The following is a 14,528-nucleotide window of genomic DNA, read 5'->3' as shown; positions in this document are numbered from 1 at the left end:
GGTGTCTGACTGTTGTGTGAAAATGAAATTAAAACTTTGATATTTATCTGTGCTTTAAGGTCCTATACTGAGATTCAATCTCAAAGCCTTGTTCTACCTCATTTTGCTTTTATTTTCCAGATAGCATCTCAAAATTTTTGTCCAGAACTTACCTCAGATTTATTATCCTCCTACCTATACCTAAGCAGTTTTGACTATGGGTATACAGTACCATACATGGATTATTTGTTAAGAAGGAATCTCATTAATTTTTTTTGCCTAAACTGGCATTGAACAGGGATCTTCTCATTTCTATTTCCCAAGTAGCTGGAATTATGATGTGAACCACCATACCTGGTTCTTTTGAATTATAAAAGCACTGGTATTGCCAGTGGCTCACACTTATAATCCCAGCTACTGAGGAGGCTGAGATGTGAGGATTATGGTTCCAAGCCAGCCTGGGGAGAAAAATCATGAGATTCTCCAATTAATTACCAATATAGCCCAAGTGGTTTAAGTGGTAGAGTGCTACCCTTAAGTAAAAAAGCTCAAGGACAGCACCCAGACCAAGTTTAAGCTCCAAGACTGGCATAAAAAAAGAGGGGGAGGGAGAAGAGAGCAATGTTCTGCAGTAATAGTTCTTTCCTCTTAAACCAACTAGCTCCTTTAGAAACATGTTACAGGTAACCAGAGAGTAGGTTTTAACAATTTTAATACAATCTATCTATACAATCAATCCACATTCCAACAAAGCAAATCTTGTCTCATAAATAAGAAGCTTGTCAAGTGCCAGTAGCTCATGCCTGTAATCCTAGCTACTCAGGAGGCTGAGATCTGAGGATCACAGCTCAAAGCCAGCCACAGCAAAAAAGTCCATGAGACTCTTATCTCCCATTAACCACCAGAAAACCAGAAGTGGCGCTGTGGCTCAAAGTGGTAGAGTACTAGCCTTAAGCTGAAAAGCTCAGGGACAGTGTCCATACCCAGAATTTAAGCCCCACAACTGACCAAAAAAAGAAAAGAAAAAAAAAAAAGCTTGAAAACTCCTTTGCCTTTTACAAAAACTTTTGGGCTAGGAAGATGCTTGGAGGGCTAGTAAATGTTTAAGATACTCTGAATGTCTCATCAATTATACAAATAAAATACAAAATAAATATAGACAAGTCCTAAATATAGGCGTTTTTAATCATTATTTTTATTAACTATAGTAAGGTCTGCCTAACCAGGCAATGTTCATAACTAAGAGTAAAATTCCAGGAAATACCTATTGTTTGTTGTCATCTAACTAGTTCTAATCACTTAATTTCTTCAAAGAAATTAAAAAAGTACCACAATTATAGTTTGAGACCCCCAAGAAGTTTGAGAAATTTATCCACTTAATATTTCTTTTGGTGCTGGAGTTCCAAAACAGGCCTATCTAGGTAATTTTTTGGAGAAAGTAAAATGTCGTGTATTGTGTTTATCATTTATCTGCTGAAGAGATTCTATTGTGATTCTATTTTTCTTTTCTTTTCTTTTTGTCCGTTGTAGGGCTTGAACTCTGGGCCTGGGCACTGTCCCTGAGCTCTTCAGCTCAAGGTCAGCTCTCTACCACTTGAGCCACAGTGCTACTTTCCAGTTTTCTGGTGGTAAACTAGAGATAAGAGTCTTACAGACTTTTCTGCCTGGGCTGGCTTTGAACTGAAATCCTCAGATATCAGCATCCTGAGTAGCTAGGATTACAGGCATGAGCCACCAGTGCCTGGCTTTTTTTTTTTGATTCCTAAACATTTTTTCTTTCTGAAAATATTTACCCCTACCTACATAAAGCATAACCTAGACACCAAAGATAGATGGAGAAATATTTGTGTCCTTTTATGAGACAGGGTCTCACCACATAGCTCAGGCTAACTGAAATTCATGATTCTTCTTTCTCTACCTCCTAAGCACTGGAATTACAGGCATATACCTACAAGGTGCATTTGAGTAACTATCACGATATTTTTGAGATGACAGAAAATAAACATGTAAACTAGTAAGTTATTTCACATATGGCGATTAAAAACTGAGAACTACAGAACAGAATAATGTGATAATGAGGCAATATAAGAGTAAAAAGGGAGAAATGGAGACCATTTGAAACAGGGTAATCAGTAAAGTCCCCTTTCAATTGACATGATTTTCACAGTTGGAATGATTTAAAAAGTCAGTCATAGGAAAAGCCAAAGGAGTCACATTCTAAGGAGAGGTAAAAATGACTACAACATTTCAGAGGAAGGAACACTTCTAGCATGTCCTAGGATTAGTCTTTTTTTGTTGGTCATGGGGCTTGAACTCTGGGCCTGGGCACTGTCCCTAGCTCTTCACCTCAAGGTGAGCACTCTACCACTTGAGCCACAGTGCCACTTCCAGTGTTTTCTGATTATGTGGTACTGAGGAATCAAACCCAGGGCCTCATGCATGCAAGGCAAGCACTCTACCACCGAGCCACCTTCCCATCCCAGGATTAGTCTTAAAATTTAAAAATACTGTTAAGGTGCCAGGTGCTGGTGGCTCACGCCAGTAATCCTAGCTATACTCAGGAGACTGAGCTCTGAGGATCACGGTTCGAAGCCAGCTGGGGCAGAAAAGTCCCTGTGAGACTATCTTCAATTAGCCACTCAAAAATGGAAGCAGCGCTGTGGCTCAAGTGGTAGAGCACTAGCCTTGAGCACAGAGTTTCAGGGATAGTATCCAAGCCCTGAGTTCAAGCCTCACAACTGACCAAACAACAACAACAACAACAACAAAAATCTGCTTAAGATGATTCTACTAAAAACCTGTATGGCACACACTGCCCAAGATCACTGAGAGTCAGGCTCTCTACATGTCCATTTAACCCACCCAGTTACCAATACAACAGCAGAGAAAACATAGCTCTGCATAACAACTGAGAGGGAATCATAGGCAGTGTTCCTAATCACTATCATAGCCAATCCATCACTGGTTTGAGCTTCAAACTTACTCCTTCAGTCACTGTGCCTCGATTATCTTGCCCATCATCATCATCATCTTCATCATCTGCTTCTCCTTTCTGAACAAATTCATTTCTTGTTCGAAGATACAAATCCCAGAGTTTGCAAGCAGCTTTATATTCAGGAGAATCTGGCTGAATATTAGTAAAGAGAAAAAGGGGGAAAAATCATTTTAGTATTTTATTGCAAATCAATAAAGTTAAATCGTAAGCCTAGTGTAGGTGGCTCACACCTGTAATCCTAACTACTCAGGAAGCTGAGAACCGAGGAACATGGTCTGAAGCCAGCCCGGGCAGGCCAAATACACAAGAATCATCTCCAGTTAGCTGGCAAAAAGCCTGAAGCAGAGCTGTGGCAAAAGTGGTAGACAGTTATTTTGGTTTGTTTTGGGGGACGGGGGTAGTGGGGTCGGTCATGGGGCTTGAACTCTGGGCTTGGGCGCTGTCCCTGCGCTCTTCAGCTCAAGGTGAGCGCTCTTCCACTTGAGCTACAGTGCCACTTCCGGTTTTCTAGTGGTTTATTGAAGATAAGAGTCTCATGGACTGTCCTGCCCAGGCTGGCTTTGAACCGCAATCCTCACATCTCAGCCTCCTGAATAGCTAGGATTACAGGGAGAGTTACTCTTAACAAAAAGAGCTTAGGGACCATGCCCAGACCCTGAGTTCAAAACCCAGGATCCGCACAAAATTAAATAAGCAGGGCTGCAATTCTTGATAAGAAATGTACTCATTATCTTGCCCATATAATTGTAACCCCTCTGTACAGTATGTTCACAAAAAGTAAAAATTAAAATTAAAAAATAAATAAATAAGCAGGGCTAGGAATGTAGCAGAGTGCTTGCCTAGCATGCATGAAGCCCTGGGTTCAATTCCTCAGTACCACATAAACAGAAAAAGCCCGAAGTGGTGCTGTGGCTCAAGTGATAGTGCTAACCTTGATCAAAAAAAGGTCAGGGACAGTGTCCCTGGACTAGCTAAATAAATAAGCAAATAAAGCTAAAATATGTTCCATTAGAAATTGGTATTTTTAATTAATTTACTTTATTGTTATTATAGAGGGGTTATACAGAGGGGATTACAATTACCTGAGTCAGGTAATAAGCATATTTCCTTTCCTACAGTATCTTCTGTTCCCTCACTCTCCCAGTTTCTTCCTTCCTTCTCCACTCACGAGTTGTATACTTCTATCAATGTCCAGTGAGCTCCACTACTGTACTTTTTCAACCTTTTTCCCTTGAGTTCTGTGCCCTCCCCGCCACCCTCCTGAAAATATATACATGAATACATCATACGTAAGGTAAAGAAGACAGAATCATCAAAAAATAAAAACTAAGAAAAAATCATTTCCATATTTTGGAGTTCATTTCAGTATGTTTATTATTTTATATAAATATGAAGATGCACTTAGGCATTACAGTACCCTCTTTTGAGTCTCACTGTGTATATCTAGACTCCTGTATAATTTATCATATCCTGTGTATTTTAGATCTCATTCAGCATACTAGAGAGAACATGCATTGTCTTGGTAAGCTTGGCTTACCTCACTTAACATAATTTGTTCTAGTTCCATTCATTTCCTCGCAAATGACATTATTTTATTGCTATGCCTGTGTAAAATTCCATTGTATATAGGTACCACATCGTTTTGGATGCCTCGTCTATTGTGGTGTACCTGGGCTGTTTTCAAATCTTAGCTACTATGAATAGTGCTGCAATGAACATGGATGTTCAGGTGTCTTTATCATAGCCTGGCTCATGATGTCAGGGTAGATGCTCAGGAGTGGTATGGCTGGGAAGATCTAGGTTTAGCTTTTTTTAGGAACCTCCAGACTGCTATCCAGAGTGGCTGTACTAGTTTATATTCCCACCAACAATGCAATAGGATTCCTTTTTCCCTGCATCCCTACCAACATTTGTTGTCAGCCTTCACAATGTTGGCCAATCTAACTGGGGTGAGAATCTCAAGAGTTGTTTTGACTTGCATTTCTTTTATGGCATATGCATTTCTTTTCCTTATGTATTTTTTCTTGCCATTCTTACCTCTTCTTTTGAGAAGTCTCTCCTTAGCTTCCTTGCCCATTTAGTGATTGGCTTATTAGGTTTAGGAGAAGCTAGTTTCTTAAACTCCTTGTATTGGATATAAGGCCTTTGTCTGATATACTGTTGGTAAAGATAATTTCCCAGTTGCTTGACTGCCTTTCTAGGTTAGTACTATGTGCTTAGCTGTGCAGAAAATTTTTATTTTCATGTAGTCCCACGTGTCAAGTCTCTTTCCTATTTGTTGTGCTCCTGGGACTCTTCAGGAAGTTTCTATCTATACCTAGTAAGTTCTAATGTTCCTCCTACTCTCTTATGCAGTAGTTCAAAGTTTCAAGTCTAACACAGAAGTCTTTGATCCACTTTAAATTGATATTAGTGCATGATAACAAAAAGGGACTGGGGCTGGGAAGGTGGCTCAGTGGTAGAGCGCTTGCCTTGTATGCATGAGGCCCTGGGTTTGATTCCTCAGCACCACATAAGCAAAAAGAAAAAAGCCGGAAGTGGCGCTGTGGCTCAAGTGGTAGAGCGCTAGCCTTGAGCTGAAGAGCTGAGGGACAGCGCCCAGGCCAAGTTCAGGCCCCACGACCGGACCCAAAAAAAAATAAAAACAAAAACAAAAAAAACAAACAGGGATTCACTTTTAGTTTTCTGCACATGGATGTCCAGTTTTCCCAACACCAACTATTGAAAAGGCTATTTTCCCCCCACTGTATGCCTTTGAATCCCTTATCAAATATCAGATAATTAAGTATATGGTTTTATTTTTGGGTCTTCTAATCTATTCCATTGGTCTACAGGTCTATGTGCCAATACCAAGCTGTTTTCGTTATTATGGCTCTACAGTAAGAGTTTGAGATCCAGTATTGTGATACTACCCACATTGCTTTTTTTTCCTTGCCTAGTATTGCTCTGGCTATTCTAGGTCTTTTGTTGTTTCAGATGAATTTTTGGATGGCTGTCTCTATCTCAGTAAAGAACATCACTGGGATTTTGATGGGGATTGCATTGCATATCACTTCTGGCAGTACGGCCATTTTCACAATATTGATTCTACCTATCTATGAACATGGAAAATCTTTCCATTTCTTGGGGTCCTCTTTGATTTCTTTCTTCAGATTTTTATAATTTTTGCTAAAAAAAACTTTCCTGTATTTGACTAGGTTAATTCCTAGGTGTTTTGTTTTTTTTTTTGAGACTATTACAAATGGAATTGTTTTCATGATTTCCCTTTTTGCTTGTACATTGTTGGTGTACAGAAAAAACTATTGATTTTTATGGGTTAATTTTGTATCCTGCTACTTTGCCAGAATGATTGATCAGCTCTAGGAGCTTGGAGATGGGAGTTTTTTGGTCCTTTAAGTGTAAGATCATGTCATCTGCAAATAGGGAGTTTGATTTCTTTTTTCCCTATGTGAATCTCTTTTATGTCCTTTTCTTGCCTTGTTGCACTGGCTAGGAATTCCAGAACTATATAGAAGAGGAATGGAGAGAGTGGACATCCTTGCCATGTTCCTGATTTTTGGGGAAATGGTTTTAGTTTTTTCCCATTCAGTATGATGTTGGCTGTTGCTCTGTCATATACAGCCTTTATTAAGGAATGTTCCTTCTATTCCTAACTTCTCCAAAGCTTTTTTTTTTTTTTTTGGTCTGCCGTGGGGCTTGAACTCTGGGACTGGGTGCTATCCCTCAGCTCTTCAGCTCAAGGCGAGTACCCTACCACTTGAGCCACAGCACCACTTCTGGTTTTCTGAGTGGTTTATTGGAGATAAGAGTCTCATGGCCTTTCCTGCCCAGGCTAGCTTTGAACTGAGATCCTCAGATCTCAGCCTCCTGAGTAGCTAGGATTACAGGTGTGAGCTCCGAAGCTTTTAAGATAAATGGATGTTGTATCTGCCTTTGGCTCTGCTGGTGTGGCGAATTAGAAATTGGTACTTTTTTTTTAAGGCACCATTTTGAAAAAGTGGTTATCTATAAACTGTAAAATGATTATGATGAGAAGATGAATGAGGTTTATTTCCTCTTAAGCAGCGGCTCACGTCTGTAATCCTAGCTACTCAGGAGGCTGAGATCTAAGGATTGCGGTGTGGTTTGGTTCAAAGCCAGCCCAGGCAGGTAAGTCCATGAAACTCTTATCTCCAATAAAAACCACTAGAAAACCGGAAGTGGTGCTGTGGCTCAAGCCTGTAGAGCGCTCGCCTTGAGCTGAAGAGCACAGGGATAGAGCCCAAGCCCAGAGTTCAAGCCCCATGACCGACCAAAATGAAAAGAAGAGGAAAGAAAAGAAAAGGAAAGAAAGGAGGGAGGGAGGAAGGGAGGGAGGGAGGGAGGGCATGGTAATTTTTTTTTCTTTTTTTGGTGATACTTGGAATTGAACTCTGGGCCTAAGTGATGCCCCTTAGTATTTTCACTCAAGGCTACTGTTCTATCGCTTTAGCCATAGGCCATTTCCAGTTTTTGGGTTGTTAATTGGAGATAAGAGTCTTATGGAGTTTCCTGCTGGGGTTGGCTAAGAACTTTGATCCTCCTATCTTAAGTCTCCTGAGTAGCAAATGGCACCCAACAAACTATATGTTTTTGTTTTGTTTTTTTCTGTTGTTGTTTTTGATGGTCCTGGGGCTTGAACTCAGGGCCTGGATGCTGTCCCTGAGCTTGTGCTCAAGGCTAGCTTTCTACCACTTGAGCCACAGTACCACTTCTGCCTTTTCTGAGTAGTTTTCCTAGAGATTAGAGTGTTATATGGACTTTCCTGCCCACAGAAACAGCAAATCTTGGACCTCAGCCTCCTGAGTAGCTAGGATTATAGGCATGAGCCACCAACACTTGGCTAAACTGCATATTTTTTTAATTTTTATTGTTATTATAGAGGTGATATATAGAGGGGTTACAGTTATGTATGTTAGGTAAAGAATATATTTCTTTATGGACAATGTCACCCCTTCCCCTCACTCTCCCAGGTTTTCCTTCCTGTCTCCACCCACAAGTTGAGTAGTTCATTTTCAACATAGTGTCTACTGCTACTATTGTTTACTTTTTCCTAAAGGTTGGCAATCTACTACTTGAGCCACACCTCCACTTCAAGCTGGTTAATTGGAAATAAGAGTCCCTGAGACTCATCTTTCTGCTCAGGCTGGCTTTGAACTGTGATTGTCAGATGTCAGTTTCCTGAGGATTACAGATGTGAGTGGCCTTAACACTTTTCTTTTCAGGGTCTGAGAGCCAATGTTTTAGGTCTTGTAGTACAAATGGTAGCTGTTATAGCTATTCAACTCTCCTTGTAGCACAAAAGCAGACAGAGGTGACTCATAAGCAATGTGCATGCATGGGTTCCAATGTAGCCTCCTCATAGGACCCTAAACTTTGAATTTCATAGCACTTCCATGGCCTGAAATATCACTTTCCTTTTTATCCCTTGCTCCCAACACTAAACAACTGACAACCATTATTGGATTAAAGACTGTACAGAGAAAAGGCAGGACTGGCTAATCCTGATGCACAGATCTATGCCTGTGTTTAGCACGTGATGCACAAGAAACAGCTAAAACTTTCATTCTGGCCCTCAAGTAGTTAAATCACTAGTTGCAGATCCAACTGGATCTAATGAAACAAATGAATGAAACCAATTCATTCAGAGCTGGAAATGAATGAATGAAATAGATTTCATAAGCACTCTAGAAATAATTCCCTTTAGGTTTGATTCCACCACTATAGTTAAGTGTACTCATGTATTCATATGAGGTTTCAGATTTTCATATTTCTTTTTTCCCATCACATTTCAGCTTCTTGAAATATTCACACACAGAGAGAAAAAAACAACATTAAACTGAATGTTTTAAAAGCATTCTAAAATCAAATTATTTATGTCCTATTCAATTACAGGAGGACGAAGTTGAAGATAAGAGATTTGCTAAATGAAAAATGATTATTTTACATAATCCCTCTGTATACTACTTTTATAAGAACAATTAAAAAATAAAAATTAAAAAAGATTACTAATGTATTATGAAAGCCAATTTAAAGGATAAAACATATTTTAAAAAATGGAAGTATTTTTCATTAAAAGAAATTTCCATATACTGTTTGTAAGATACACATCAGCATTCAAAGAATATGACAAGTTCCAAGTATAATAGAAAAACCTAATAAACACTAACTTAAAGCTGATATAACTATGTCAGTATCAGATTAACTAGACTTCAAATAAAAGGCATTACTAGCAATGTAAGGGAATATCACAATGGTTAAAAAAAAGTCTAAGTTTTAGGTCAATATAACAATGTAAAGCAAGTTTGTTCCTATTTGCATAGTTTCAAAATATATAAAGGACACACCTGTAATCCTAACTATTCAAGAGGCTGAGATCTGAGGATCATAGTTCAAAGCCAGGAAAAGTCTGGGCAAGTGAGACTCTTATCTCCAATAAACCACCAGAAAACCGGTAGTGGCATTATGGCTCAAGTGGTAGAGTGCTAGCTAGCCTTGAGCTGAAGAGCTGAGGGACAGCACCAAGGCCCAGAGGTCAAGCCCCATGACCAACAACAACGAAAAATATATATCGGACATAAGAGATTTTAATATACTTCATTCCATCCAGTAATTGGATAGAAATGGGTACATCAGTAAGGATAGAAAAGATTTAACAATGGTATTAACAGGCAGAGAATATGACCTAATGAAGACATGCATAGCTTTTTATCTAACAAATGACATTTTTGTAAAATTTGTAAAATTCATAGTAGCATTATTTATGAAAGGCAAAAGTGAGGTTCAGATGTCTAATAACTAGAGAATAAACATGTTGACATCCATACAATACAGTAATATTCAGTCATAAAAAGAATGAGGTACTGATACATATCAAAACGTGAATGATCTTGCAATATCCTAACAGGAAAATCCACACAGAAAGTAGATAGTGGCTGCCAAAGAGTAGAGGGGGGAATAGGAAATGCCTCCTACTAAGAATGATTTTTCTTTGGGGGTTAATGAAAACATTCTAGAGTTAAGATAGTGGTAATGGATACACAATTTTGTAAATAACTAAATAGATCTTAGTTCTGTATTTTAAGAATGTATGTGAATTCTATGTCATTCAAAAATATATCTTAAGATAGATAAATCTTAAAAGTAAATCTAATGACATATTCATATTGTCTTTGAAAAGAAATGTTTAACACTTTACAATAGTACATTAAGAAAATAATTGAAGATATACTAAATTCACAGATTGGAATAGTTCACATCAGTATTATGTCAATTCTTCCTAATATGTTCAATAGAGACAAGGCAATGTCAACATTTTTTTTTAAACGTATTGACTTAATATATTAATTGTAAAATGTTCAAGGCAGGAGCAGGAACTTCTAGCCTGAGTTAAGTCCTGAGAAATCTTTTGGTTCATGATGGAGCAGACATGTTTTGTGTGTTTTTCTTGGACTGCCCAAGGCCATCTGCCTGTATTGAAAACTTTGTATGGCTTGTGAATGATGTTATAAACCCCAAATGGTCCTTGCAGAAAAAAGGTTCCCCAGCCCAGTACAGAAAAAGGCAAAGGGTAGAGTCTAGTTAAGATGTTTTCTTTATCAGATAAAGAATTGTCCAGGTGCCCGGTGGCTCATGACTGTAATCCTAGCTACTCAGGAGGCTGAGATCTAAGTATCGCAGATCAAAGAGCCTGGGCAGGAAAGTTCATGAGACTCTTATCTCCAACTGACCACCAGAAAACCAAAAGTGGTGCTGTGGCTCAAGTGGTAAAGCACTTGCCTTGAGCAGAAGAGCTCAGGGACAGCACCCAGGCCCAGAGTACAAGCCCTACTACTGACCAAAAAAAAGAATTTTGAAGCCACAGTAATAAACTAGTCTGAGGAACAAAAGCAGCTCCATAAAGACACAGAAATGAAGCTAGTACTGATACTGCAGACAAAAGTAGAGGATGGTTCCTACCATACCTTTTGGAAAAAAATCTAGCTCCCAATACCACATAAAAATAAAAAAATGTCTGTTCATCAATAAAGATACCATAAAATAGAGGTGGGGGTTTAGCTCAGTGGTATAATGTATGCTTAGTGCTTGAGGCCCTCGATTCAATCCCTAGCACTCAAGAAAAAAAGACATAAGATAGACAAATAGTGAGGAAGAAAGCTGAGCAAGAGCAAGAAGCTCAAATTTCAAGCCCCATTACAAAAAAATTAAAAGTTGGGTGCCAGTAGCTCACACCTATAATGCTAACTACTCTACTCAGGAGACTGAGATATGAAGATCGTGGTTCAAAGCATCCAGAGCAGAAAAATCTCCAACTAATCAGCAAAAAATTGGAACTGGAGTATTGACTCAAATGCTAAACCATTAACTATGAGCAAGAGAATCCAAGCTCAAAGCCCTGAATTCAAGCTCCAACATAGGGAGTAGAAATGACAAATTCAAAGAGAAATCACTACTAATCACTACTATTAAAAAGTTAAACAATGATCAAGGTGGATACCTTCCATTTGTGATGTATTCTTACCTTATAATAAGCCTTTGCATTGTTAAAAAGCAGCTGGAAGTCAGCAGTCAGCAGATTAACATCATCATACTCTTCCATTTTTAGTTTCTGTTGAATTTTCATCAAGTCAATGGGCTGAGAAACCACTTCATAATAGTCTGGCTGATTTCTGTTACAATTTAAATATTTTTTAATGATAATAATATAAAGTACATAAAAAGTTATACTTTGAAATTTGTGGTAGCATACAGCATTCCATTTGATAGACCAAATTAGAATTTGCCATCAGATTTACTCCCATTATCAGAACTAAAAATTTAAAAAGCAAGGTACAGATGTGTTATCTTTCCACAGCATAAATTTAATGTTATAAAAACCTTTATTTAACATGTGATGGGCTAAATATGTAAAGTTTAAGACATCAGAATTAAGCCCACATCAATGATACCTTCTGTAAATAAAGATGACTTACCTTTCCTAGAGTCCAAAAGTAGCTAATATCAGATAAAGATTTAAAGCTCATTATAAACTTCCAAAATAGATTATCTTTCTCAATTTAATGACCACAGAATCTTTTCTTGTCAAGTTCTCTCAAGTACCTATTATTAATATTTTACTCTAATATCAACTAATAAAGTTACAAAGGAAGCCAGGAGCTAGTGGATCACACCCTGCAATCCCAGCTACAATCTGAGGATTGTGGTTTGAAGCCAGCCCAGGCAGGAAAGTTCATGAGACTCTTATCTCCAATAAACCACCAGAAAACTGGAAGTGGCACTGTGGTTCAAAGTGGTAGAGCTCTAGCCTTGAACTGAAAAGCTGAGTGACAGCGCCCAGGCCAGTTCAATGACCGACCCCCCCAATAAACAAAAAAAACCTAAAGTGGAGTTGTGGCTCAAAGTGGCAGAGCACTAGCCTTGAGCAAAAAGAACTCAGGAACAGTGCCTGGGCCAATTTCAAGCCCCACGACTGACCAAAAAAAAAAAAAAAAAAAGGGTACAAAAGAGAAAGGCAAATTTTTTGGCTTAAGGAATTTATCAAACATGAAAGGGTATATTTAAGGGGCTGGGAAGGTGGCTCAGTGGTAGAGCGCTTGCCTTGCATGCCTGAGGCCCTGGGTTCGATTCCTCAGCACCACATAAGCAAAAAGAAAAAAGCCGCAAGTGGCACTGTGGCTCAAGCGGTAGAGCACTAGCCTTGAGCTGAAGAGCTGAGGGACAGCGCCCAGGCCCAGAGTTCAGGCCCCACGACTGGACCCCCCCCCCCAAAAAAAAAAGAAAGGGTATATTCAAATGTGACCAAACTATATTTAAAAAGGTATAGAAATACTAGACTAAAAATTTAGGACAGGGCTGGGAAGGTGGCAAGGGTATAGTCAAATGTGACCAAACTATATTTAAAAAGGTATAGAAATACTAGACTAAAAATTTAGGACAGGGCTGGGAAGGTGGCTCGGTGGTAGAGTGCTTGCCTTGCATGCATGAGGCCCTGGGTTCCATTCCTCAGCACCACATAAGCAGAAAAAGACAGAAGTGGAGCTGTGGCTGAAGTGGTAGAGCACTAACTAGCCTTGCGCTGAAGAGTTTAGGGACAGAGCCCAGGCCCCGAGTTCAGGCCCCACGACTGACCAAAAAAAAAAAAAAAATTTAGCTGGGCACTGGTGGCTCACGCCTGTAATCCTAGCTACTCAGGAGGCTGAGATCTGAGGATCATGGTTCAAAGGCAGCCTGGGCAGGAAAGTCCGTGAGACTCTTATCGCCAATAAACCCCTAGAAAAACAGAAGTGACACTGTGGTTCAAGCGGTAGAGCGCTCGCCTTGAGCTGAAGAGCACAGGGACAGCACCCAGGCCCAGAATCCAAGCCCCTTGACCGAGAAAAAAAACAAAAACAAAAAAAAACTTAGGACAGTGGGACTAAGGATGTAGTTCTGTAATGGAGCAGTTGGCTCACATGCCTGGGATTCAATCCTCAAAAAAAAAAAGGAAAGATGGAAAAATTCAGGATAGAGGTTGTTAAGGTGGAAGGAAGTATATGGAGACACTCAAGGGAACTTCAAAGGCAATTATAATGGTAATTTTGTTGTTGTTGATCAGGGGGCTTGAATTCAGGGCCTGAGCACTGTCTTTGAGCTTTTTCCACTCAAGGCTAGAGTTCTATCACTTTGAGCCACAGCACCACTTCCGTTTTTTTTTTTCTAGTGATTAATTGGAAACAAGAATATTACAGACTGTCCTGACAGGGCACCATTCTCAGATCTCAGCGTCCTGAGTAGCTAGGATTACAGGCTTGAACCACTGGTGCCCAGCATGTGTTAATTTTAAGCAAAAGAAAAAGATTATCATTTTAAAGTCAGGCACCAACCAGTGTCTCATCCCTGTAATCCTAGCTACTCAGGATTCTGACAGCTGAGAAGCATAGTGGGAAGCCAGACCTGGCAGAAAAGTCCATGACAGGAGATTCTTATCTCCAATAAACTACTTAGAAAAAGCAAAGTGGTAGAGCCAAGTGGCTCAAGTGGTGGAATACTAACCTTGAACACAAAGAGGCTCAGGGACAGTGAGAGTCAGAACCAACATAAACAAACAAATAACATATATTAGTTGTTCAATTAGTTTCATTGTGACATTTCCATACTTGCATGTAATGTACCTCTCCTCTAAAATTCTCCCTATCCTCCTCCTCTTAAAACAATTTCAACTGGCTTTAATGTTCTACTTTCATATACATACATGAAACACTTGATCATATTCATCCTCATTCACACTGCCCTTCCAGAAGGTATCCACCTCCCAACAGAGCCTATTTTATCTACTGTCATTCTATTTTTAAATTTTTTTTAATTTTTATTTTTTTACTATAGAGAAAAAGATAGATTAAAAAATGGCCTAACAAGCTATCTTCCAACTAAGCCACATGCTGTGGAATCGCTTTCTCTTCCACACTTCTTTCCTAATAAACTTTCCTATTACTTTGTTTGCTGGCACTGAAGATTCAACTTGGGGCCTCATGTTTTTGCTTGGCTTTTTTCTTCAAGA

At 39.2% G+C, this 14,528-nt stretch overlaps 1 protein-coding gene across 18 annotated transcripts in view; it reads right to left on the bottom strand.

The window, feature by feature from the left end:
• Pbrm1 (polybromo 1) overlaps nucleotides 1-14,528 on the bottom strand; it is a 126,367-nt gene that overhangs the window by 97,030 nt on the left and 14,809 nt on the right. For all 18 annotated transcript variants that reach the window (XM_042679715.1, XM_042679724.1, XM_042679705.1 and 15 more), the window contains 2 exons: nucleotides 11,514-11,661; nucleotides 2,963-3,106 (listed from right to left, as the gene is read on the bottom strand). In XM_042679715.1, the coding sequence (XP_042535649.1) occupies nucleotides 2,963-3,106; nucleotides 11,514-11,661 (292 nt within the window). The remainder of the gene's footprint in view (nucleotides 1-2,962; nucleotides 3,107-11,513; nucleotides 11,662-14,528) is intronic.

The sequence above is a fragment of the Dipodomys spectabilis genome, unplaced genomic scaffold (assembly GCF_019054845.1).
Source record: "Dipodomys spectabilis isolate Male_0828 unplaced genomic scaffold, ASM1905484v1 ptg000054l, whole genome shotgun sequence".
NCBI lineage: Eukaryota > Metazoa > Chordata > Mammalia > Rodentia > Heteromyidae > Dipodomys > Dipodomys spectabilis.
This window is presented reverse-complemented; position numbering and strand designations above follow the sequence as displayed.